The 27,448-nt window shown below is 40.9% G+C and overlaps 1 protein-coding gene across 3 annotated transcripts in view; it reads left to right on the top strand.

The window, feature by feature from the left end:
• SVEP1 (sushi, von Willebrand factor type A, EGF and pentraxin domain containing 1) overlaps positions 1-3,578 on the top strand; it is a 179,526-nt gene extending 175,948 nt beyond the window's left edge. For all 3 annotated transcript variants that reach the window (XM_047700074.1, XM_047700073.1, XM_047700075.1), the window contains one exon: positions 3,198-3,578. In XM_047700074.1, coding sequence (XP_047556030.1) covers positions 3,198-3,219 — 22 coding nt within the window. In that variant the 3' untranslated portion in view covers positions 3,220-3,578. The remainder of the gene's footprint in view (positions 1-3,197) is intronic.
• The last annotated feature ends 23,870 nt before the right edge of the window (positions 3,579-27,448 follow it).

Raw genomic sequence — 27,448 nt, 5'->3', positions numbered from 1 at the left:
TGAGGTGATATCTCATTGTGGTTTTGATTTGTATCTCCCTGATGCCTGAGGATGTTCAGCATCTTCTCATGTGTCTGTTGGCCATCTGGATGTCATCTTTGGAAGAATGTCTATTCAAATCCTCTGCCTGTTTTTTAATCTAATTGTTTGGGTTGTTTTTTGGTTTTGGTTTTGGGTTTTTGGTTTTTGGGTTTTGTTTGTTTTTGCTATTGGGTTGTATAAACTCTTTCTGTATTTTGGATAGTAATCCCCTATCAGATCTATGATCCCATTCAGTAGGCTGCCTTTTCATCTTGTTGTTGGTTTCCTTTGCTGTGCAGAAGCTTTTAGTTTGATGTAGACCCACTTGTTGTTTTTTGCTTTCGTTGCCTTTGCTTTTGCTGTCAAATCCAAAAAATTCATCACCAAGACCAACGTTAAGGAGCTTGCCACCTATGTTTTCTTCTAGGAGTCTTATGGTTTCAACTCTTAGATTTAAGTCTTTAATCCATTTTGGGTTAATTTTTATGTATGATTAAGAAAGTGGGGGACACCTGGGTGGCTCAGTCGGTTAAGCATCTGCTTTCGTCTGCTCAGGTCATGTTCCCAGGGTCCTGGGATCGAGCCCCACATCAGGCTCCCCACTCAGTGGGGAGCCTGCTTCTCCCTCTCACTCTGCCTGCCGCTCCCCCTGCTTGTGCTCTCTCTTTCTGTCAAATAAATAAATAAAATCTTAAAAAAAAAAAAAGTGGTCCAGTTTCATCCTTTTTCATGTGGCTGTCCAGTTTTCCCAACACCATTTGTTGAAGAGATTATCCTTTCCTTAGTGTATATTCTTGGCTCCTTTGTCATAAATTAATTGACCGTCTATGCATGGGTTTTTCCTGAGCTCTTTATTCTGTTTCATTGATCTATGTGTCTGTTTTTATGCCAACACCATACTGTTTTGATTATCATAGCTTTTGATATAATTTGAAATCAGAGAACATGACACCTCTAGCTTTTTTCTTCTCTCTCAAGATTTAAACTTTTTTAAATTTCAGGAATTGTCAGACACACTGCACCATGCAGTGGATAAAGTATTTTCAGTACTGTAGCACTATCTTCACAAACATTGAAATGGTAGAATATTACCAGCTCTATTTTAAGACTTCAGTATATATTATTGTATTACATCACTTAAAATTGTATTATGTCTATTTACTTTCATTTTATAGTAATCATTAAAAACAAATGGATATTTTCATATTCACCTTAAAAAGCAGGAAATTCAGTTAACTGAAAACAACTTTAATTTTTCCATTTCCTTTTATTTCATCATGATTAGAAACTTGCAAAGGCAAAAATTTAAGTACAAATTTCATTTTTAAAAAATCAGTCTTGGTGCCAAGTGCCTTGAAGATGAATTTCTTCACATCATCCCATGTATATGCCATCTTTGCAGAGAGAAAACATAAATTAAACCCCAAAGAGCGAATTTGGATTGTATATGTAGAAGCTTCCAAGATAAAAATAATAGTTTTATGTGAGAGCAGAGTTGAAAGAATTTAAGAAAATGAAAATCAAACTGGAATGGATTTCTGGGGAAAAAAGAAAAGAAGAGAGAGAAAAAAAAAGATTAAAGGAATAAGAATGGAAATGACTCAAAAAGGAACAGGAAATATAACATCCTTATAATTTTAGACTTTGTATTTCAACTCCTTCATCTTTTAGATAAGAAAAGGATACCCGGAGTTGTTTGTGCGATTCCCTAATATCAAAATACTCCCATAAGAGATCTTTCTCAACTAGGGGAAGAATAATTATTAGCTTTTGTGAAAATATATTAATAAAGAAAAAAATCTAGATATTCTTATGCAAAAGTTTAATAAAGGAATCTGAATGTATATATTCAGCAATCAGCAAAATAAACTACAAGGCATATCCCACATTCAAGGAAAGGTCATCTTCAACCCAGATGATTGGGCCAGCTCCTGCCTCTTTGTACTGTGATGGATTATTCTAGGAGAAACTACTAGTTAGGACTCTCTTACCACAACTCTAACTAGCTTAATTAAAGAAAGGAATATGTTGTCACAATAGAAGGACCTTCATAGAACCCAAAGGCATGAGGCAGCTAAGCATTAGTAGACCAGACTGAGGACTGGAAAGCCACGTACAGCCTCTCTACCTCTGGTCTCCCCTCCTCTCTCCAGTGCCCACTCCATCCTCTGTCGTGTGGTTTTCTCTGTTGTTCAGTTCAAGTGGAAGGACAGAACTGCTTAGAGCTTCCGCATTTTACATGTCATGCCACATCAGCCACAGAAATGTATGCTGACCCAGTTTAAAAATCCAGGAGAAGAACTGACTACTCAGATCCAGTCATGGGCCCACCACGGATTGGTGAACCATAGTCCTAAGTTGAGTTATGTTGTACTAACGGGAAGAGTCATTTTGTCAAAATCTTCACTTTACTCTTGGGTAAAGGGGAGAGGAGGCTGACAATTCCCAGAAGAAGAAAGAAACATGTGGTAGGATTCCCGAATTGGGAAGAGGAGAACGCTTTTCTGAGAAATCAAAACAGTAAATGTTTCCAAACACTTTTTTTTTTTTTAATTCCTTCTCTCCGGCAAGATTGAGTGCCTTGAAGATTGTCTCCCTCGTACTTACTCCAGGCACACACACACACACAAAAATGCTCAGTAAAGCTTGTTCACAGATGGAGCCATTTCCAGGCATCAGTGATAGCAGGCCGAGAAACACCCTGTGGTATCCATTAAATTCCTCAACCTATAACCTTCTCTACTGATGACTAAGACGGACCTGCTATTATTCCCAGTTAGTTCTGTCCTTAAGAAAGAGAGTGTATTTCCCCTGATCTCTATGGGCATCTTCAGGAAATCGATCTTAAATAAATGGCATAAGTAAAAACCCTAAAGTGTCAATGCTGTAAGGGACCTTCAGGTTCACGAAGACCAAACTCATCGTTTTACAGATAAGAGGATAACCAGATAGGAGACTGGCAGCAGAGCCAGGATTGAAACTCAGGTTCTGCTGATTCCCAGATCTTTTCCTAAGGTTGGCCCGTGTTCTCTCAAGGGATGACCCCCATCCGTACAAACGATGTCACGGAGGATGCCCGCGGCGTCTGAGACTTTCAGTCCTGTTTTCATCGGCCCCTAAGCTTTTTACCTCTTCGCTTCAGTTCTTCTGTTGAATCTCTTTGTTTTTTGTTCCAGGAAAAGGAGGCCTGGGTTTTAACCACTGCACAACCAACCAGCTCTCCTAAAAGCAGGATCATCTCTTCCTGGTAGTCCTGGACATCCTGGAACTTATGCAAAGAAATTCCAACACGGTGCTGGGTCTTGTTTTGTTTTGTAAACTTGTTATTTGGGGTTAACCTTTGTATTTTGTCTTCTATTTTGTTATTCTTTGTGACATATTTTCTTACGTTTCCATTTTTAAATATGCTCATATTTTCGATATAAAGGTATATTAAATAGACGCTGCTCCACTCACAAAATGTACATACTCTGCTGTCTGCTAGGGAAGTTCCTGCTACACGTTTCTCTTCGGTTACTTAAAATGATTTTTCAATTAAAATCTATTTTGCTATTAAATAATATTTGGTTGGGTAGTGCCATTTTGTGAGATGTCCCAGAAATGATGAAGAGGATAATGATCTTTCATCCATGCTGGCCCAATACAGGATCACGTGCAGTGTATCGAGAAATCACAGTACAGAACACCCCTCGTTCTAGTTCCATCTTCTTCAACAGTATGCAGAATCAAAAAGGTTTGCTTTTATTGAATCAGCAGGTAGTTGTTGGACCTTACCACCTGCCACACAGAATGCTGAAGCCGGAGCTGAGGAATAGCCTGGCTGATTCCTTCCCCAGCATTTGGAAAGCTATAGGCAATCAGCTTAGTGGATGGAGGGGAAAGTATGGTCATGGTTCAGAAAGCTAAGTGGTTCCCTTCCTTCTCACAGCTGGAATAAGAAATGCAAAAACTGGAAGGTGAACAGAGAGCCCACTCCTAGGTCATAATCCCACAGCTCACTGCTTTGGGAGATAGGAAAAAGCAGGACAGAGAAGGGGAAAGGAAAAGGCAAATGGGCGAAGTTCCTCCTAACTGTGCTTCTGGTCTCACTTGCAATAAAGAATTGATGCTGTCCAAAGCAGGGTTCAGCTCCCCCTCAATCCCCATTCACTCAATCACTGTACTTCTGCCAGGATAAAGACTTCCCCAGACTTCTGGAAAATAAAGCCAAACACTAGATTTTGTTTAAAACAAGAGAATCACAATCAGCTCGCCTTCGTCCTGGGAGAAATGCTCCCAAATCTGCCATGGGGTACATTGTAACACTATGAAGAAATGGAGGAACAATGAAGAAGATCTCGATTGTCCTAGTGGTTCTCTTCCCTGCCCTGCACTCTTCAGCTGTTGACTTCTTTCTCCTGACGTTCACCCTCTTGACCAATTTTATGAGCTTATGGGTATACCTTTTATTTAGCTTACTGATATCCTGTCAACTTCCAAACTATGTTGATCTTCATCATTTATAATCCTTAAACTATAAAATAAAAGCCAAGTAATAAAAAGAAAGATGGTACCAGAAAATAGAAGCTAGGGAAAGCTACTGCATCTGAAAACAAAACTCGGCTCTGAAAGTGTACCTGCTAAGTGGTATTTATATTGGGTTACTTTGAGTAGGTGAAAAGATCTTTATTTCATAGTAAGTTAAATTATTTGTGTTATGTAGGCAGTACAGTGAAATAAAGCATCATGCAAATGAGGTTTGCAAATGATATTTCATATTGAGAAATATGAGTCACAGAGTAGAAACTCAAAAGTAGCTGAAGAACGTAATTTTTTAAATCTTCAGTACTGCATATATTCACAGTGAATTCTTAAATTTCTAAAAAGGAAGTAAGGATGTTTTCCAGCATACTAAAGCATAATCTGTTTCAAACCAACAATAACCAGTTCTATAGTGAAGTATTAAATGTTTCCCTTTAAAATCAGAAATGAAGCAAAAAAGCTATCCCCATTGATCTTGAACATTATTCTGTGAGTTCCAGCCAAAGCAGTAATATGTAAATTTATCAAATAAGTGAAAGGTATAAGGATGAGAAAATTAAGTCACAATTTTTATTTTGGCAGAAGGAATGGTGATATAACTTATAAAATGAAAAGCCAAAGGCATGAAAATTCATTAAAAACACTGAGTCCCATAAACTAGTTACAGATAAACATACAAAAAGAGCTTTCCTAAATGTCATTTAAAAGTAGAAAATATAGGGGCACCTGGGTGGCTCAGTGGGTTAAAGCCTTCGGCTCAGGTCATGATCTCAGAGTCCTGGGATGGAGCCCCACATCGGGCTCTCTGCTCAGCAGGGAGCCTGCTTCCTTCTCTCTCTCTGCCTGCCTCTCTGCCTACTTGTAATCTCTGTCTGTCAAATAAATAAATAAAATCTTAAAAAAAATTTTTAAAGTAGAAAATATAGTAAAAAAAGATCCTATTCACAATATTAGTATATACATACATATATCTTTATGTATGTGTGTATATATTATATAAATAAGAAACGTATGTGACCTCAAGGAAAAATATTATAAAATCATACCTATAAACATTTTTTTAAAGATTTTATTTATTTATTTGACAGAGAGAGATCACAAGTAGGCAGAGAGGCGAGGAAGCAGGCTCCCTGCCGAGCAGAGAGCCCGATTCGGGGCTCGATCCCAGGACCTTGAGATCATGACCTGAGCCAAAGGCAGTGGCTTAACCCACTGAGCCACCCAGGCGCCCCATACCATAAACATTTAAAATGCTTGAATAATGCGAAGCATGCCATCTCCTCAGTGAGAGAATAACATGTTTTAAAGATGTCTATTTTTCCCAAATAAAATTATAGGCATAATTTAATTCTAATCATACCTGCCATACTGGATTTTTTTTGAAGCATGACCAAATTATTTATTTTAATGTTTATTGGGGGAAAAAAGTGGAAAATTAAAATATTTTAAAGAAAAATAATGAAAAGGCCTACTTTACTAAAAACCAAAACAATAAAAAGCTGTACTAGAGCACCTGGGTGGCTCAGTGGGTTAAGCCTCTGCCTTCAGCTCAGGTCATGATCTCAGTGTCCTGGGATCAAGTCCCACATCGGGCTCTCTGCTCAGCGGGGAGCCTGATTTCCCCTCTCTCCCTGCCTGCCTCTCTGCCTACTTGTGATCTCTGTCAAATAAATAAAATCTTTAAAAAAAAAAAGCTGCACTAATTAAAATAGTGCAAGATGAAGAATCACAAAAGCATCAGTGTGATAGTCTGTACACATAAATTCAAATATTCTACTTAAAAACTTTTAAGTGACCACTGGCATTTTTGTTATAAAGTATTAGAAAGTGAGAGAGAGGGAGTATTGAGTGACTGGCATTAGATAATTGGTAAAAACGTGAAAATCTCTTAATTTCTATTCTCACCACAAAACAAAAGTAAATTCACGATAGATTTGGGAGTGAAATACCAATATTAAAGCCATAAAAATGGCTTTTATAACTAATTTTTCATAGCAATTTAAAGATTTTAAAAAACCTAAACCTACAAGTCACAGAAAATTCATGGTAGGCATGATGGGTAGATTTGATAGCATAAGTAAATGGAAAGTTCTGGTGTCATTTTAGAAATCGTCACCAAAATGTAAAGACACATTCTTATGGCAGACCAAGGAATAGTGCCTTTATTATAATGTCTTATTATATAAACTGAAAAAGATACATGGAACTCAAGAGCATAGACAACTCACCAAAGAAATGCAGTAAATGCATTGCATGTGAGAAAATGTTGGACCTTACCAATGCAGCATGCAGATTCAACAATAGTGAGAAACCATTTGTTTATCAGCTTAGCAGTGATTTTTTTTTTAAGATTTTATTTATTCATTTGACAGACAGAGATCACAAGTAGGCAGAGAGGAAGGGAAGCAGGCTCCCCGCTGAGCAGAGAGCCCAATGCAGGACTCGATCCCAGGACCCTGAGATCATGACCTGAGCTGAAGACAGAGGCTTTAACCCACTGAGCCACCCAGGCACCCCGAGATTAGCAGTGATTTTTTAAAGACTTTATTTATTTGTCAGAGAGAAAGAGAGAGAGCACAGGCAGACAGAGTGGCAGGCAGAGGCAGAGGGAGAAGCAAGCTCCCTGCCGAGCAAGAGCCAGATGTGGGACTCGATCCCAGGGCACTGGGATCATGACCTGAGTCGAAGGCAGTGGCTTAACCCACTGAGTCACCCAGGCGTCCCAACAGTGATTTACTTTTAACATTAATAAACAATGTGGGCAAATGTAGGATGACATAGGGAGTTTTATACATTGTCAGTGAGAATGGAAATCTCTATAATAATTTTAGAAAGCATGTTGACAGTACGTATCCTTAAAAGTGTTTTTATACACTGAGCTAATATAAAGCGAATTTTAGGCATGATAAAGTTCATCATAGCATCATTATTAATTGGTAAAAAAGTGGACATGGATGCAAAGCCCAATGATAAGGAACTCTAAACTCTGCTACCTTAAGCACATTTTGAATCATGTATTATTACACAGCCTGCGAAGATAACACAGTGACCTGGGGACGGGGGGAATGCATGGGGTGTAAGGTTAAATTAGGGAAAAGGCAGTATATAAAAATTTCCATACTCATATGGTTAAAATCTACAAAAATAATGCATAATGAAGATGAGAAGGGAAAATGCCAAGGTCACAGAATTATCAGTATCAGAACCTGAATTAAAACTCGGATATGGGAAAAAAAAAAAAAACTCGGATATGGGGGCGCCTGGGTGGCTCAGTGGGTTAAGCCCCTGCCTTCGGCTCAGGTCATGATCCCAGGTCCTGGGTTCAAGCCCCACATTGGGCTCTCTGCTCAGCAGGGAGCCTGCTTCCTCCTCTCTCTCTGCCTGCCTCTCTGCCTACTTGTGATTTCTCTCTGTCAAATAAATAAATAAAATCTTTAAAAAAAAAAAACTCGGATATGTCTGGCCCCAAATATCTGTGCTTTTTTCGTTGTATTCAAATACAACTTCTTAACTTCAGAATATTTATATGGCTAACATAATTAGCAGCAATAGATAAAAGCAAATTCAACAACACATGACAGTCAAATGGAATATAGTTTTTGCACAAGAATGAAAACATTGTCCAACCATAGCACAGTGATTCCTACACTTTATCATAGGAAAGTCAAGTACTAAAACCCATATGATCATTTCAGTAGATGTAGCAAAAGCTTTCAGCAAATTAACTGAAGTCAGTGGGTCAGGGTGTGCCAGGTCCAAATAAATCTTAAGTTCCTGTGGCTTCTCAAAAAAGACAAAGGGGGGGGGGGGGCGCCTGGGTGGCTCAGTGGGTTAAAGCCTCTGCCTTCGGCTCAGGTCATGATCCCAGGGTCCTGGGATCGAGCCCCGCATCGGGCTCTCTGCTTGGCCAGGAGTCTGCTTCCCTTCCTCTCTCTCTGCCTGTCTCTCTGCCTACTTGTGATCTCTGTCTATCAAATAAATAAAATTTTTTAAAAAAGACAAAGGGTGTAGCAAAACCAAGCATGATCAGGAAGAGACAAAAAACGAAGACTGACATTACTCTTGGGAACCTTGAAACCATTATGCTCAGTAAAAGAAGCCAGATGCAAAAGGCCATATAGCATTGGATTCCATTTATATGAAATGCCCAGAATAGGCAAATTATACAAACAGAAGATGAACAAGGAGAGAATGGGGAGTAAGTGCTGATGGGAACAGGATTGTTTTCAGGGTGAAGAAATGTTCTGCACTTTGATAGTGGTGATCATTGCCCAACTTTGTGAATATACTAAAAACCACTGAATTATACGCTTTGGAAATAATTTGAAAATAAAATCTTAAGGGATCCAAAAAGAAACAAATATATTTGACTGCAAAGTAAAAACTTCTCTTACAAGTCAAAAATTACCATTAACTGAATTTTGAAGCCAAGGGAAAACATACATGACAAAATAATAATATTCTAAAATATTATGATTTAATAGACAGCCATTAGAAAACATTTTGGGGGGGGTGGGATGTGTGCAAGCAATTCACTAAAGAAAAAATACAGATAGAAAAGGAGCAGCCCTACTAATTATAAAAGAAATGCAAATTAAAATGATGTACATTTTTGCTTACCAAATTGGCAAAGATTTTAGTGGTGGTGATGGTATTTGTTTTAGTGATAATAACCGGTTGGCTATTAAATAAAATCATTTCCTTGAACATCTCTAGTTGTACACTACAAGCTTTCTCCAAAACAATCGGCAACATGTATTAACAGCTTTAAAAATATGCATACATATTTCTTAGTAATTCCTAGTCTGAGAAGCAATCCTATTAAAAAAAAAAAAATCTGATTTGGGGCACAGATTTTTTGACTTGGATTTTTTGACAAAAAAATCTGACTTGGGGCTCAGTTGGTTAAGTGTCTGACTCTTGAGTTCAGTTCATGTCATGATCTTAGGGTCTTGGGATCAGGCTCCGCACTCAGCAGGGAGTCTGCTTAAGGATCCTCTCCCTCTCCTTCTGTCCCTCCGCCTGCTCACACACACGTCTCTCTATTTACAAAGAGTTTTAATAACATGAAAAATAACATGAAAAAATTATGGCATAATGTTCTGTGGAAAATAGTATATGAAATGTGCTTAGGGGGGCACCTGACTGGTTCAGTCGATGGAGCATGCCACTCTTGATCTTAGGGTTGCGAGTTCAAGCCTGACCTTGGTCGTGGAGATTATTTAAAAATAAAAACTCTCTAAAAACAACCAAAAAAGTGCTTATAGTGTGTTCTCCATTGCTTAGAATATGTATATACAGTAAGCGTAGAAAGAGATTTGCCAAACTTTATTAGTAATGATTTTCCCCAAGATGTGGAACATTGGGAAACTTTCACCCCTTATCCAAATTTCCCTTTCTTTTTTTTTTTTTGCTGAAACATGCAGAGAATTTTTATTTATTATGTATCTTACTACTTACATTTATTTAAAAAACAGCGTCACAGATAGAAGCGCAGGCCAGGTGTTAGTCGGGTTCCAGGAGCAACAGCGATGAAATATATTACCCGGCATGATGGCGACAGTTTCTGAGTTATTTCAAAGAAAATATATTACTTTTATATTCATAAGCATACTTTCATATTCACCAAAAATAATCTTAAATTCATAAAAATTAATGGAAGTAAAAGCCCCACACTGATGCATAGGTCATCTTTCTGTCTACCCTAATTAATCTGGCGTATGCATTTGCATCAGTAAATTGAAAAATCTTGCCTCCATATAGTTTTGTTTAAACACTTCGTGAGGATTCTTTAGAGAAGAATTCAGATCAGGGTGATCATTAGGTTAATATAAAGATGGAAACTGCTACCAAGAGGCAATATCCATAAATTTGGAGCTGCGTTTCTACACGGGAGAAAAATATTTGCTGGTGCTCAAATTAAAGGATTTAACAAGTTAATTATTGACACTGGCGATGTATTTTTACAGTATGTCCTTGTGTTTCCTGCCCCAGGTGAATGCATGAGTCTGGCACAAGGTTGCAAATTTACCAGCCACATTACATCAGAATTACCTTCTTAATGCTTCCTTAACAACCAACATAGCGACAACAATCTTTTTTTTTTATAAGGGCTTATACATAATTACTCATGATTTCCTCCTAACTCAGACCTTAAGGCAGTGACAGCAACTTCAGACTTCCATTTCTTTTTTTCCTAATGATCTTACAAAGCAGGCATTCCAGGTAACCTGGGCCCAAAATGTAGACTTGGATGGCACCTGGATAAAATGGAATTGTTTTGAAAGGAATGGGAAGCTGCAGACTTGTTGTGAGGGCCTCACGTCTGCATGTTCCTAGCTGCAGCCACCAGCGGGCAAAGCCACTTAAAGTACCTGCTTTTCCCGGGGAGCGTCGCTGGGCTGTTGGGTTTTGTGAAGGAAGCCACGCTACTTTAAGGAGAGCCACACAGAGCTCGGCTGTTTGGGTGTCTGTAGGAGTTCCAGTACAGACTGCTGTCCTGTCCCGGGGAGGGAGCGATGCCGATCACACCCACCCCTCATAGAATTCTGGTGTGTTCTCTCCACCCTCATGAGTCCTGACCTGTCTAATTACACACCTGATCCTCGCCCTTCTGAATCACTGAGATCCCGCCTTTCATTATGTCCACGGAATCTTTCACCTTGCCGGCAGAGTACTTCGAGTAGTTTATGCCTCTGCAAGTTCAAGTGCCTCCGATCAGCAAAGGCAATAAAGAGTGTGAACTGACAAACTAGAAAAACCTGAAAGAATGGATTAAGGTGAAGACCACAAAAAAGAAGTAAAAACGAGGTGCATGTGTTTCTCAATTATACCACATTCTTCAGAACTGTTGTTGGGACTCTATGAAGTATATAATCAAGGGGGAAATATTTCCAGATTCTTTTTTGCACACCTTATAGTTGGCATGCTGCTTTGTCATATAAAATGTACTTTCTTCTAGGCTGTCTCAAAATGTGAGAGTTGGAAGTTACGTGAATGCCTTGTATCAACCAATAGCTGAATAAATGTTCGAGTCCCTCCCTCTTCTTAGCCTTTCCCCAACCCTTCTTGACAATCTTCAAAACCCCTTCTTGATCCTAGCAAAACTGAGGCACGAAGAAGCAATGCCTACAAGATCTAGAAGTGACCAGCCAACACCCGAAGTCCAAGGCTAAGGCCCAGAGTACTCAACCACAGCCCTTTCAGACAACAAACCTTAGCTAGAATATGGCTGGCCTTTTCAACCCCAAGTAAGCTTTATAACTCTGGTAGTTTATTATGACAACCTGTGTTTCTGCTGTTTGCAAAAGAAAAAGTTCCTAATCACAAAGCAGCCTTGGTTTTCATGAGAGTCCCACCAAATAACTCTAGGCTATGTTTAAAGGGCAGCCCAAAATGTTCCATAAGTCATAATTGCCACATTGAGAAGACTTGGTGATGAATGGCTTTCAGTTCTCTGAATGCCCACGTTGTCATCTGGAGGCCTTTGCACAAGTCATTACCTTTACCTGTGTCACTGTTCTCTACTCCCAGTTTTGACCTAACCCCACCAGGGTAATCACTGTCTCCCACACTCTTCTTTCTATCATTTGTTCTTGGGTTCTCAGATCCTGTTGACTCAACCTCATGGCCTCCACCCCAAGGTCAACTTCACAGGACACAGGGAGACTGAGTTCTGCCCTTTCTCATTTCAATATTCCCTCTAGTCAATAATGCCAATGAGTAGAACAGATAAGCAAATGTGGCAATCCAACACACACACACACACACACACACACACACACACACCACACAAACCTTTTTACTCCTGTTAAAACCAACCATGATGTTGGTCTTAAGCCACTGCCTGGCTTGCTACATTCAAATTTATGGTAAATCCAGAAATACAGAAATGGAACCTTTGAGTCTCAAGAATATGCTTGTGCTTTAATGGGATTTTCGTAGCAACTTCCTCAGCAGTTCTCACCTTGGCACGTGATCTGTGAAAACTGGTCACTCTATTTTTATTTCCTAACAACCTACATGACTCCTCAGAAAAGTTGAGTCTTTGCAAATATGCCAGGATAGAACTGAGAGGGAAAACTGTCTACCTCTGTTCTATGCAAAAAAAAGGTGAAAGTTCTTCTATTAAAAGCGTGTTTATTGGGCCCCTGGGTGGCTCAGTGGGCTAAGCCGCTGCCTTCGGCTCAGGTCATGATCTCAGGGTCCTGGGATCGAGTCCCGCATCGGGCTCTCTGCTCAGCAGGGAGCCTGCTTCCCTCTCTCTCTCTCTCTGCCTGCCTCTCCGTCTACTTGTGATCTCTCTCTGTCAAATAAATAAATAAAATCTTTAAAAAAAAAAAAGCGTGTTTATTAATCAGGAAAAATTAGGCACACACTGAATATCAGGTGAATATTTGGAATTATTGTTGATTTCATTGGGTTCATGGTATTTTCATTATTTTCTTAAGGCTTGGTATGTTAGATAGTCATACTGAAGTATTTACATTATTTATAATGAAATTATATGGCTGTTTGGATAGGCTTTTAAATACTCCAGGAAAAAAAAAAAGTGGGGGTCAGCCAGAACAGAAGAATGTTGCTAACAGCTGAAGCTGAGCAAAGGATACTCGGGGATCATTACACTGTCCTCTCTACCTATGGGTGTGGTTGAAATTTTCCATGACCAAACAATGTGTTTCCATCACATTTATTGGCTGTTAGCTGATAAAGCTTGTGTTAGATATCCCTAAGACTTGGGGGAAAGGTATCGCTGCTCAATCCACAAACAGGCAAATGCGTGTTGTCTAGGAAACCCAATTGTGTGAGGTTATAGAACAGTAAAAGGAGTCCCTTCTTAAAAAGCAAATGTAGCTGGTTCATTCTCAAGGTTACATTTCATATTATGTAAGATTAAGTAAGAACTTAATAGCTTTATCCTCTGGGCTCCCCAGCACTTTGTATACACGTATGTATTAAGGCAATTTTCTCATTATATCATGACTAGTTTATGTGTCTGAATCTCCATAATGGCAAGAATTATTTCTTGTACAGTGATAACAGTCATGAAAAGGGGAGGCTCTGAATTCAACAACTCACATTCAAATCCTGGCCCCTTCCCCTTAGGAGCCATATCATCTGGACAAGGTCCTAGACCAAAAACCTCCCTTTCCTCATCTGCATAATGGAAGCAATAATAGGACCTACTCTAATTGTTCTCGTTGTGAGGATGACAAAGTCTCACAAGTAGGTGTTCACACAATTCACTGAACCAGTCCATTTTTCTCAGTTGAGTACGTTTCCTTGTGAGTCCCATTACTACACTAACCATCCATGGGATTGTAACCCAGGCTCTTTTATTTCCTGACCCCACATTCTGTCCAGGCAACCAGGCTAGACTGGAGAAAATAGTACAATACCGAAAACCAAGCTCTTTAGAGGGAAATACAGACAATGTTAGCCCCATAGCCATGTTGCCTATTTTCTAGACAGGCAAATGGAACATGAATATTATGGATTTGATGCCTTGATGGCCCCAGACCTCTTCCACTGAGGAAGGAACAACACTGAGATAAAAGCACAGTCATGCACTAGAACTGGAACTGAAGAGCAGTCTAGTCCATGGCCCACTGTTGTGGCTTGCTAGCAAGTTGCCAAGATAATCAGTTTTCCTGTATCCTACCACCCAATGACCCTGCTACCAACAGAGCACAAGTGACTCTCCTCTGCTTGGTTCCCCTGTCTTGGCATTCAGCGTTCTGACCCAGATATTAGAATATGGTCTTAAGGATTAATAAAGTCTTAGCCAGAGTCAACTGACCACATCCCCAGATATAAGAGTGTCCAGTTAGACTTTAACATAAACCACAATATTCAGCAGAGTTAGGATGTTTGACATATTTCATTCATCTGAAATATACCATCCCTAAGATGGAAATGCATCTTACAATGGCGTGGCATGATATAATTGGCAGTTTAATGGTATATCTTACCATCATGGTATCTTAGATTTCATAAGAAGCAATCAAATGACATCTTTGGTGCCCAACCCTATATTAATATAATATTTGACACGTGGAAACTTATAGCCTTAGGTGAATTGCTGGCCCAAGGTGCTGAAGGTGCTTTCTGTGTCTGTAGAAAGTCTTTTGAGTCTCTGTGTCCTTTAAACTCTGCTATTGCTAATAGAAAATAAACATCAAGATAAAGGAAGAACATATGAGTTCTTTGAACCCCTGAACCTTAATTTGAAAAAGATTCTTTCCTAAACATCATTGTTTTCGATTGTATGTGTCATTATGGAATGGTGCTTCAGATTCTGACCCTCCCCCTCAATTATACTGGCTCTCCTAGTAAGTGAGTGAAGACAATGGGAAAAAAGGAGTTGGCTAAATCCAGCTTCTTCCCCCCCAAGATGCCTCATAACAGAATCATTTCCCTTCACACACGAAAACTACCTTCTCCACCCATCATCAGCCTTGTCATCGAGTTCCCTGGTGAGTCACATAAACACACGCTGGAGGAACTTTCTTTTTGGAAGTCATCTGGATGACACCCCTGCACCCTGACTTCTCCCATTTTCCCATTGCCTATGTGATCACATTTCTCTTTTCTCCTGGTGTGCTGACCTTCAGTCTCATATTCCCATCTTCCAGGACATATGCCTTTTTCCAAATCAGCTTCTGCAGAGCAGTCACAACTGGTCAGTCCCCTTGATGGCACAGCTTGCTTCAACATTGTCAAAACCAGAAGGGGAAAGGGCCTTGAAAAAGTTAAGGTCCTCAGGGGCCAGGAACTTTCTTGATATTCTGATTTTAAAAATGAGACTCAGGGGAGAGGGATTTCCCCAGAGTGACACCATTAGGAATACCATGAGGAACACAACCTTGGCCACTAAGCCTCCAGGGAGTGTATACCTCTTCCCTCAGTTTAGATTGTCTCCAACTTCAATCTCCAGAAGAGCAGGTGAATTGAAACACTGGGCAGCTGTCATCTTCTTTGTCGTCTTTCTGGATTATAATAAAAGGCTATGAGAACATCCTGGATATCACTGTTATAACCCAGAGAGTAGTGGTTTATAGGTGCAGCAATGTGGTTGGGAAATGGGGCTTGGAGGCACACCTGCAAATGACTTTATTTAAGATCAAGGAAGAATGAATTGTCCACATCAAAGAGTGGAGGATGTACAGAAAGGGTCAAAGCATGACCCAAGCTATATCCTTGGCATCCTCCCTCAACTGGGTGATAGGTTCTTCACCTTTGACCCTTTAAATGCCGTCTCCATTTGGGGATCTTCCTGGCTGGATTCATTTCTTACCTATTGTTTACAGTAAAATTATAAGATATTGACATTGACATTGAGTTGGGGATTTATTCTTTTCCCCGTGCTATTGAACATCTTGGCTATGCTCCCTCTTGAGCAAAAGCACACACACAGATCCAGAACTTTAACTCAAACAAAGGTGATAAAATCAAAACTTAACAGACTTAGTGGGGAGAAGTAGGGTTCCTCTTAATCTAGCTATCTGGTCATTTGCTCTCTGTAAAAGTGTGAGGCTTCCGTACTCAGATCTTCATGTTGTCCTCTCTTAGATGTTTCCCAACACAGTGCAGAGAGGTCCAATCTAAACCTTCCCTTCCCTCTTCTTCCCACTCTCCTTTAACATTTTTTTTTTCCTCCAGAAGTCCCACTGCCCTCCAGAAGTCCCAAGATGCTTCAGATGTATTGTGAATTTTCAGTCTCCAGCTTAGCTGTTTTCTCTTCCATCATTTAAAACTGCTCCAAACAGCAGAAGGGGAGGGTTTTCATTCCCAAGTAGAAAGGGAGGACATGTGGACTACGGGCACAATTTCCTTTGCATTTTCTTTCTCTTTGGATTGCTCCTAACTACCTCAAGTGTTAACTCCCTGCCAGTAGCACTGACTCAGAAAAAAAGGTGATAAATCAGGTCCAGCCAGCATAAAAGAAGGAATTTAATGTGTGGCATTAAGCACTGACGCCTCCGCTGAAGGTCCACTGGGTCCACCTTCTTTGTTTTTGGAAGCGCATGAAATCTGGACTTGACAGTGGCCCATGTATGTTGTGTTTCTTATTAAGCATCTATTACTGTTGTAGAACCTCGGGCTCACCCCTCCTGACTCTGTTCTCAGCTGTTTCTGGAGGGCCTGAGACTGTCTTAAAATTTTCCCAAATATGTAACATCTACCATTCTTTTTTTTTTTGGCTCTGGTTCCTTAAAAGGAGGCATCTCTGCAATGTACATCATGAAGGTCTTTCTGGAACTTGCCACCATTTCCCTTCCCACCACAAGGTATTCATGCCCCTAAAGTTGACCTGAGTCCATCTCAATGACGTGATACTCTACAAAAGAGGAGAAATGTCTTTTCCCCCACACCCTTTGTAACAACAATCTAGCATAATGATTGCAAGTAGCACTGCTCACATTCCCAACATCCGATGAAGACTGTCTGTGAACTCCAGTTTTTTTTTTAGACAGAGTGGGCCAGAGGACCCCCCTCTGAGATTTTGCTCCCTAAATCTGCCTCTCTATTTCCAGTTACTCCTAACCAGCTTCCATGGCCTCCCGAATTAGCCAATTAAGTAAAACCTTGTGTTTTATCTTAAAACCTTCAATTCATGTGGTTTTAACATTTTTGAAGGTGGTAATATAATCTCCTAAATGTGTCTGCATTGGTTTTGCTCATGTTTTGTCTTTATCTCTTGGGGAGGAGGTTGGAGGGGAGAAAGGAGGGAAGGCAATGGGGGAAAGGGATGGGGGAAAGGAGAGCAAAATGTTTCGATCAAGCACCAAACTGTTTTCCAGTGCCAGTACTGGCTGATTCACTACTAACCCCAGTGCCAAGCGAAGGCTCTTACAAGGTGTTTTTGTCCCAGAATTGTTCATTTAGGCCAGGTGGTAACTGCAGACTGTGTACCTTTCTACATCATGCCGCACATACGGAATATTGTAGTAGAGTTCTCAAATTAAATCCTGACATGGGTCCCAATGAACATCATTGAAAAGAATGACAGTGGGAAAGGTCTAGGGAGTTATAAATGATTGAGCTGCTTACCTAATCATCTAACAGCTTCTAGAAAAATTGACACTGAAATCTACCACTTCTTTGTTCCTAAACATACACATGCCATATTGCTTGTATAGAAGCATGGTTTGAGATTTTTTTAAAAGATGGGGAGGGGAGGGAGAAAGGAAGTGAGGAGGGAAGAGAAGAGAAAGAGAAGGTGGTCTGTTTAAAGAGCTATATACTCTGAATCCTCTACTTAAGTTGTTTTGCTTCTGTAATGAAATTACGTTATCAAAATCCAAAAAAGGATTTTGCCTAAGCAGGCTAAGAAGATGCTCCATTTCAGTAAATTTAAGACCTAGGTTCTATTTAAGTGTTAAATAAATTTAATAAATTTAACACTTAAATAGAACCTCTTCATTAGGTCATTCAGCTGTAGGCCTCAGGAGAGGTGCTCAGTGACTGTTGGCTAGTGTCACATAGTAATGCCATGGATTTGTGGAGCACTTAAAAGCCTTCAAAGCCAACTTGCATATATAATCTCATTTGAGCCCCGAAACGACTCAGTGAGGCAGGGAGGCCAGGTCATCTTAGCCCCATTTTACAGATTAGCAGTTCTCGGATTGTTTAGGTTTGGGGCCATCAGAGGTCATGGTACTCTTTGAGGGACAGTGTGAACTACTGTCATTTTAAATTACATAGCAACTAATTGTAGATTCTGGGGCAGGCAATGTCCAGTGATGGGTCAGGCAGAAACCATGTGGGCTTTGGGAGAGAAGGGGATTAGAGCTAGGACTTGGTTTAGGTGAGGGTAGAAGCAAAGTAGAGTGCCCAAGGCAAAAGCAGACTTTTCTATAGAGGAGATTTGAAGGCTTTTTAGAGCCCAAATTCAAGGAGCAAGTTAGCAGGCTAAACTAGACAAAGCAAGAGGATCAGAGTAACAGATGTAATAATGCAGAGAAAGGGGTCAGAAGCCCAGATATTTGGATTATGAACAGGTTTGGAATCCCTGGGTTCCTGCTGATTCCATGATGGCCAAGTAGGACACTGAAATTAGCCAAAAATTTGGAACCAAAATGCTGAAGTCAGGTCAGGTTGGTCATCTTTTACCCTGATGAGATGGGCTGGACCCATTCTTGGAGACTCTTCTCCAAGACCTAGATGTAGCATAAGAGAAGTTTGACCCTTGTCATCCTGCTATATAAACTGATGATAGATGATGTAGGAAAAGATGTTAGGGTGCAAAGCTGATGGCCAAGAAAGAATTTTGAGATGTGTTTGGTGCAAAAAGGTGGTTTTATAAAAGCATGGGGACGGGACCTATGGGCAGAAAAAACTACACTGGGGTCATGAAGAGTGGTCCATTAATATACCATCAAGTTGGGAGGGGGTTAGGGATAGCATAAGTCTCTAAGGAATGGAAGCAAGGTTTCCAGGACCTTGAGTGGGCTAGCTATTGTTGGGGAAAGGTCATTGATTACTGTGTAATAAAACCTGAGTCATGGGACCCTTCAGATGTTTATTGGTGAGTCATATGCTTGGGGGATGGTTGCCAACATGTATCTTGGGGGATAGAGATAGAGGAAGCTTTCAAAGGAATTTTTATATGTTGAAGTATACTTACAGGATCCTGGGGGTAAGCTAAAATTGCCTTCTGCCCTTAGTGAAGTACTAACATCAAGGCAGTTGAGTCCCTAGAGGAATATCATTCTGCCTGTTCCAAGCACTTGTCAGTGGACTTAGACAGTAGGAAATTGAATAATTTTTCTTCTACCTTTGTTTCTCACATCAATAGAGACCTCTGGTGCAAAGTGCTCTCATTAGAGCTTGTCCTGCATGGGATCTGGAGAGAGTGGAGGGAAGTTAAGATCACCAATAAGTCAGAGCACATGAACAGTGATCACAATTGGACTCCTCATCCAAGGATAGATGGACCAAAATCAACTCCCCCAGGAATGTGTGGATTCCCCTCAGAAGTTACCGTAGAGAAAAATGACAAGGACAGAGTTTCTTGGAGGGTTAGTTATGGGGAGTTGAGTGGGAAAAGGATATGCAACAGTCCATACAATGGGAGAGAATGTTCCCATTTTGACCAGTGGTATTACTACCTCTTCAAAGTATAAGGCTCATAACAGTGGCATTCTCTCTTTTCTGTCCTTTATATACTTAGAGTATATGCAAACTTGACAAGTATTCATTGAGTGGGTGCCTTGTGTCTATCTGACATGTGAAGAAAACATTGCCTTCTGCTGCATTGCCACTCCTATAAAATTCCTCCTACTATCACAAATGAACTTCTGTAAATCCCAGTATGCTTTTCTGAATCCAGTGTCCCTGCCTCTAGCCTGTAGAGCATTATCATACTAATGGCTTTTCCTAGTCATTGTCCCCACTCAAGAACCCTGAAGTCTCCTTCTTGGTTGCTTATTAACCTCAAAGTTCTCCCCTTGAAGTCCCTCCATAGTCTGACCCCAATTTACTTATCATCCAACCTTAGCTTTCTCATACATCACCTCCAACCTGCCCTGCATAGGGGAATTCAATGTTCAAGTGTTTAACTTTCTTACACCTTGAATCTCTGTATGTCACATACTAACACTCTGTTTTCTTTCATGTACAAAACTGTTTTCTATTTATTTTCACCAGCATTGATATTTTCTCAGAACTTTTTTTCAGAGCTAAGAACCATTTGCAAAGAGCAAGTAATCGTATCAGCTTTTATATTTTCATTAAATGTATAATAAATAAATGTGATTCTGAGGCCAGAGTAAACACACAAGCCACTGAGGGGGGAAATGCTTAACATGCTTTATGAGACAGGAATAGGACTTCAGTAGGTTATACAGAAAACATCACAAGGCAATGGAGAAGGATTGATTGACATTCAGTAACTTGACTGTAGAGAAATGTATGTGTGTTCTCCTCTCTTCCCATAACAATAAATAGTGAGAGAAAGATTAAAATGTACATGTACACAACAGGGAAGCAGTGTACATAATATTGTATTTGTTGGGAGGTGAGTACATCTTTTATCCTTCATGTTGTTAAAAAGAAGACCGTACACCCAAAATGGCATCCCTTGGGTTAAGGCCCCAAGTTGGTAAACCAAGATTTAATACCTAACCTAACTGCAGTTTCAACCCCCCCACCCCCCGAAATGTAACCTTTAACAGGGCAGTTAGGGATTTTATAGTCAGTACCAACAAGGCACCTTATCACCTGGGCCCTCTTCATACCCTCAAAGGAGGATAAGGTAATCCACCTACTAAAACCCTTTTGTCCCCAAATGCAGGTTGCTTCACCTATAATAACCCTTCTGTTTATGACTTCCTGGGCCTGCCTTTAAAAACCTTTCACTTTTTGTAACCTATAGGAGTTCCCCTCTACCTGGTAGATGGGATGCTGCCAGAGTCATGAATCATTTAATAAAAGCCAATTAGATCTCCAAATTTACTTGAATGAATGCTGCTTTTTAACAATATATCTTGATTGTCTTAGGTTTTTAGAATGTGTTTTAATTTAAAAGGCTTAATGTAAAAACTGGAATTATTTTTGGTTATTAGGAAAAATATGATAGACATAAAGAACCACAAAATAAGAGTATCTTTTCAATCATATAACCAATGCAAAAATGTCAAAAGACACCATAAATTTGACTGAAAAAATTTAATTTCTGTACTAAAAAAGAAACTTCAATCACTAAAACACTTAAAATATGAAGATCCTCTTACCAATTAAAAATTAAACAGACTGGGCGCCTGGGTGGCTCAGTGGGTTAAGCGGCTGCCTTCGGATCAGGTCGTGATCTCAGGGTCCTGGGATCGAGTCCCACATCGGGCTCTCTGCTCAGCAGGGAGCCTGCTTTCTCCTCTTTCTGACTGTCTCTCTGCCTGCTTGTAATCTCTGTCTGTCAAATAAATAAATAAAATCCTTAAAAAAAAAATTAAACAGACCTAGTAAAAAAAAAAACCTGGCAAATACTAAATAGTTTCATATTAAAAAATAGAGATGTGTTCAACCATTTTAATAATAGCGGAAGTACAAATTAAAACTAATAACAAGTCCATGGACTGGTAGTGTTTGCAAATAGGTATAAGCACTCCAGACAGAAGTTTGACATTACACATTAAAATCACTAACAATAGTTATATTCCTAGGAAGTCACTCTAAGAGAAATAAGGGTTTCCACAATGGTTTATTAGACACTCATCACAGTGTTGTTTTATGACTGTAAGGTTGTAAAAGACTTAATACAAAAAAGGTTAATTAAAACGTGATGCACTGGGGCGCCTGGGTGGCTCAGTGGGTTAAAGCCTCTGCCTTCGGCTCAGGTCATGATCTCAGGGTCCTGGGATCGAGCCCCACATCGGGCTCTCTGCTCAGCGGGGAGCCTGGTTCCCTTCCTCTCTCTCTGCCTGCCTCTCTGCCTACTTGTGATCTCTGTCAAATAAATAAATAAAATCTTAAAAAAAAGTGACGCACTAAAATGATAAAGTGGTATGTAGGCAACAATTAAAACTCATGTGGTGTGGGGGCGCCTGGGTCACTCAAGTTGGTTAAGCACCCAACTCTTGATCTCAGCCCAGGTCTTGATCTCACGGTCATGGGTTCAAGTCCTGTGTTGGGCTCCACTTAAAAATACAAAACAAAACAAAACATATGGTCCAACTACATTAGATAATGGGAAAGTGACCCTGCCATAACACTAAACCTTGAGGAGCAGAACAAATACAAAATCGTGTAATAATGTAATGGCAATTCAGTAAAACTGAATTACATATATTGTGATACTGTGATATATAATAACAAATATTTGCTCTTCTGCCAGTTCCCAAAACCCTACAATGACTGTAATAAGGTAGGTAAACGTGCTTTTGTTGTGCTAATAGAGTGAATTTTGGAAAGCCCCAAGGTAACTTAACCTGGGGGTTGGCTGACAAGGAAACCAACCTTGTGGTGGGTGGGTTGGAATTTTCAGCACCACTTCCCTCCCCAAACTCAGGGAGGGGAGAGGGGCTGGTGGTCTACTGGACCACCAGTGGCCAATGATTTAATCAACTGTAACTACATAATGAGCCTCCATAAATACCCCAAAAGGACCAGATTCAGAGAGCTTCCAGGTTGGTGACCAAGCGGACATAATAGGGAGAATGGCAGCCTGGAGATGGCATGGGAGCTCCAAACCCTTTCTCCATTCCTCGCCCTATGCATCTCTTCTGTCTGGCTCTTCTAGAGTTATTTCCTTCTACAAAAAAACTGGTAATCTAGTAAGCAAAATGTTTCTCTGCTCTGTGAGCCACTCAAGCAAATTAATCAAACCCAAGGAGAGGGTCATGGGAATTTCTCAATCATAGGCAGTCAGAGCGCAGGTAAACCACCTGGACTTGTGACTAGGGTCTGAAGGGGCAGGGTCTTTTGGGGACTGAACCCTCCACCTGTTGGATCTGACGCTATCTCTGAGGAGACAGTGTCAGAATTGAGTTGAATTATAGGACACTCTGTTGGTGTCCCCAGAATTGCTTTTTGGTGTGGGGACCCCCCCAAACGCACACATATTACATATAAATATGTGTGTGTGTGACATCAAAATACTGTGGTGATAATATAATCTTAGAGATCATGTATCCCAGTTGCTTTTCTACTTTCCAGTTTTCAGTATTTTCAAATGGTTTTCTAATAAAAGTAATCAGAAATACGTAATTAACTACAGATTTTGTCTGTTAGAGAGATTGTAAGCCTCCCGTGGAAATGGGGGTGACACAGAGCAAATGAAGATTTCCAGAGAGAGTGTCGTGGGGGTTTCCGCTTCTCCCAGCGGAGCACCACAGACCGCCCATAGGAGCCGGATGCATGGGTTTGCCCCGGGCTGGCAGGATTGGCTCGGTGCCAACAGCTGCCATAATACTAAGTAGCTCACTTTCGTGAACACTTTGCCCTGGCACGGTTTTCCACACTTATACTTTCGTTCACTTCCCTGAAGGCACATTGCAGGGGTTGAATGAAGAGTGCGAATGGTCCTTTTCCATCTGAGTCTTTTTCTCCACATGATCCAAGATGTGTACTCTTCACACGATCCACCGTTGTGACTCTGGCCCCATTACCATGAGCAAGTGCCAAGGGCCTTTCGAATCCTAGAGCTCCTTCCTGCTCTGTTCCTGAGACTAGCCATTGGCTCAGGAACCTCTCACCGTTTTGCTTCCTGGTAGTCAAGGGATCACTGGAGGTTATAAATTCCCACTTTAGTGCTGAAACTCTAAGCAAATATGGCTTTGTTTTGACTAATGGTTTGGTTTTTTGTTTTTTCCTTTTTTTCTTTTTTTTGGTCTGGTAAAGAACTTAAATCCACACGTTGTAGTCGCCCACCTGATCTCTGGGAAGAATTGTAACATTTCCCGTCAGTATCACAAGGCTAATCTTGGGAAGGGCCAGTTTAACCAGTTGTTAAATTATGGGAATATATAATGGCTCGTAAGTACCCTCTGCCCCCAGCCCCACCCTCACGTCCCAACCCCGAGAGGCTGATTCCTCCCCACCACTAGGACATTCTGGATCTCCCCCAAATCCAGCAACCGAAAATGTTAATACCTGGCAGAGCAGCCCTCATTCCACCCCCTCCCCCTGCCACTGAGGAGATGCCCAGCTGTTGTGCAGTCTGAATGATCAGCCTCCAAGTCACTCAGGGTGTTACGTATTTTGAATGATACTCCTGCCTCGTTACGGTGTCGAAGACATGCCACCCCAGACCAACATAAATCCATCCCATTGTTTAAAAAAACCTCTAGCGCAGTGATTCTCGAACTTGAGCTTGCAGCAGAATCACCTGGACTGCGTGTTAAAACCGCCCCACCTGGGCCCTATCCTCAGATTCTAATTCAGTAGGTCCTGAGTGGGGTCTGAGAATCTGCCTTTCTCACGATCTTGGGCAATGCTAATGCTAGTGCTCCTGGTCCTGGGGTCACCGACCGCTCCCTGATAGAATCATAGCTCTGAAGCACTGCTTCTCAAAACCAGTGTGCATGAGAATCCCCTGGGGAACCTTATAATACAGATTCTTGTGCAGTGATTGCAGGATGGGGCCTGACGTTCTCCCCATCTGTCAAGCTCCCAGGTGATGCCAGTGTTTATAAATGACCTTGATTAACAAGGTCTTACAGCACGAAAAAGAATTCCCCCTTCTCCTGCACATAAAGTCCTAGCTGTAAATCCTTTATGAAGATAAACTTTATGAAAAAGTTTATGAAGAAACTAAGTTTATGAAGTTTATGAAGAAACTAAGATAAACTTCATAAAGTTTTCACCCTTCTTCTTCCATGTATTATTCTTTTTGTTGTTGTTCCTGTAGCTCCTTTTCTCCCCCTCCCCCACCCCACAAATTCCCAGTTGATGCTGATACTGTTGGTCTGAACAGCGTACTGAGCGGCAAGACTCTAGGAATGGGTCCAGTTCTCTGCCTCTCCTGCAGAGCACTTTAGGGAAGCCCCTCCTTTCCTTCCCGGGCATAGATCCTTGAGCTACTCCCTCTCAGCGTTCACCCAATAGCTAAACCTCCAAAGAGAGGAAGATTTCACCAGGGCTTTTGTGCAGAGAGCACTAAAGTGACTTTTTCCCCTTAGGATAAGACTAATAATGGTCTGAGATTCCTATTGGTTATTTACCTACTTCTGTGGTATTTAACATTCTTGCGGAGGTGGCAGGGTGTGGGGGAGCAGAGGGAGAGGGAGAATCTCAAGCAGGTTCCATCCCCAACACAGAGCCTGATGGGGGGGTCGATCCCATAACCCTGAGATCATGACCTGAGCTGAAATCAAGAGTCAGACGCTTAACCGACTGAGCCACCAGGCACCTCTACTTACCGTTCTGATAGGGCTCTGTAAATTCTGAGGTAAAGTCCAAGCAATATATAAGAATGATTTAGCAATTTATTTTTTATTTTGTAAAAAAAAATTTTTTTCCCTTTCTTCTCTTTTGCCCTTCTTTTCTCCCTTTTCCTCTCATCAGCTTTTTTCCTCTTTCCTTTTCTTCTGCCCACTCTGTTTTTGTCAATTTTTTTCAAGGTTTAGAATTCCCAACCCACTCCCAGGATTCCGCCCCGGATAAACTAAAACACACAGGCACACACAGCACACACGCACACCCCAGACTTCTCAAAGGGAGACTCCACCCAGATTACATTCAAGGTTCCTGCTCCCAACAATGAGGTCAGAAATGAGTCTAGGAAAATACATGTGAGTGCATGTCAGGGAAACAAAGAAGGCAGTCAATTGCAAATTCCAGTTAAGAATAAACAGATTTTGGGGCGCCTGGGTGGCTCAGTGGGTTAAAGCCTCTGCCTTCGGCTCGGGTCATCGTCCCAGGGTCCTGGGATCGAGCGCCGCATCGAGCTATCTGCTCAGCGGGGAGCCTGCTTCCCTTTCTCTCTCTCAGCCTGCCTCTCTGCCTACTTGTGATCTCTCTCTCTGTCAAATAAATAAATAAAATCTTAAAAAAAAAAGAATAAACAGATTTCTGTGGGCTGTCAACTTGTACTCTGACAGTGTGAGCGAATTCTGAAGAAAAGTCTACAAGTGCTGAAAGGCAGAATTACTGACCCAGCCTTGCTCAACTTCCAGGAACCCCAGAATGTGGCAGCAGTTTTTTGGCACTGCAGCCCGAGGGTTAATTCTGTACTAATTTCTTTACAAATGCAGTGGAGGAAAGTTCTGGAAAAGCTAATCCTACGAGGAAAAGGAAGATAGAAATGATAGATGTGGTCTTAAAGCAGAGAAGAAAGAAATTCACTCCCCAAGTTCAGTTCATCCATTCTAAATGACTTTCTAAGAGACCTGCATATTTTAACTGACCCCACATTCCTCCCTGTGTGACAGTGATAGGTGACCCAGACTTGAATTCTAAATTCTAAATTCTGCCTAAACTTGCAATATTGTACCTTGGCCATCTCACTTGTAGAGCAGACACGGTCCCCTTAATTAACTGGGTACTTGCAAGGTAACCTAAATAAAGTGATGCTTAGAACCGAGCCCACACATCAAAGCAGTGGTTCCTAATCGGGGGCTTGAAGGATGTACAATGTGTATCAATATCTGTCTTTCCTTCTTGGATGAAAAAGAGAGAAAAGGAGAAGGAAATGATAAGATCTTCAATATATGGCCAGGAAAAAAAAATTCCTGCCTGTGATGGTAGAAACATCAGCATCAAGGGTCTCAAACTCAAATGCCAACAGAAACCAGCCAAGTAGTATACATAAGTAGGGACACCCTAGAGGCAAAGAGAAAGGAATGACATTAGAAAAACTTCTAATGCCTACTGTAGTAGAAGTCAAATAGCTGCATGCCCACAACAGAAAGGACCTTGCCACTCCACCTTGAGTTCTTGAAGTGGTAAAAGATGGCGGGGATAGTGGTTGACTGGAAAGGGTATGGCCCCTCCAGAGGGGCGGTCACTGCTCTGTGCCCGACAGTTAGCATGCAATGCAAGACTGCAGGCAATGCTACCAGAGCTTCTGGTCTTTGTCAAGATGAATAAGAGGCTTTGTTTATTCCTAAAATATTTAGTTCGCCAATGTTGGCGCACACTATGGTATGGTCAACCTAGCATGCCATCAAAGGCTTGTGGTCAGCTACGTTTTGTTTCTCTTTTTCGAATTCTGCCATCTCAAAAGGGAACATGTTGAATTTCTGTTTGCTTTCTATTCTCTAAGGCATTAAGAAAGCCCTCTCTGAAGTATAAACTTGGGAATCCAGAAGGGAATGCATGTCTTTGCTAGCTTGGGCTAGAAATTATACACACTTGACCAGGTTTTTTTTTTCATATCTCTTCATTCTCACCACACCCTCATGAGGTGGATGTTATCCCCATTTCGCAGATGAGGAAATAAGCAGTAATTCACTCAAGATCTCAGAAA

This window comes from Lutra lutra, chromosome 13 (genome assembly GCF_902655055.1).
Source record: "Lutra lutra chromosome 13, mLutLut1.2, whole genome shotgun sequence".
Lineage (NCBI taxonomy): Eukaryota > Metazoa > Chordata > Mammalia > Carnivora > Mustelidae > Lutra > Lutra lutra.
Note: the sequence above shows the minus strand (reverse complement) of the source record. Positions and strands in the feature narration are given on the sequence as shown.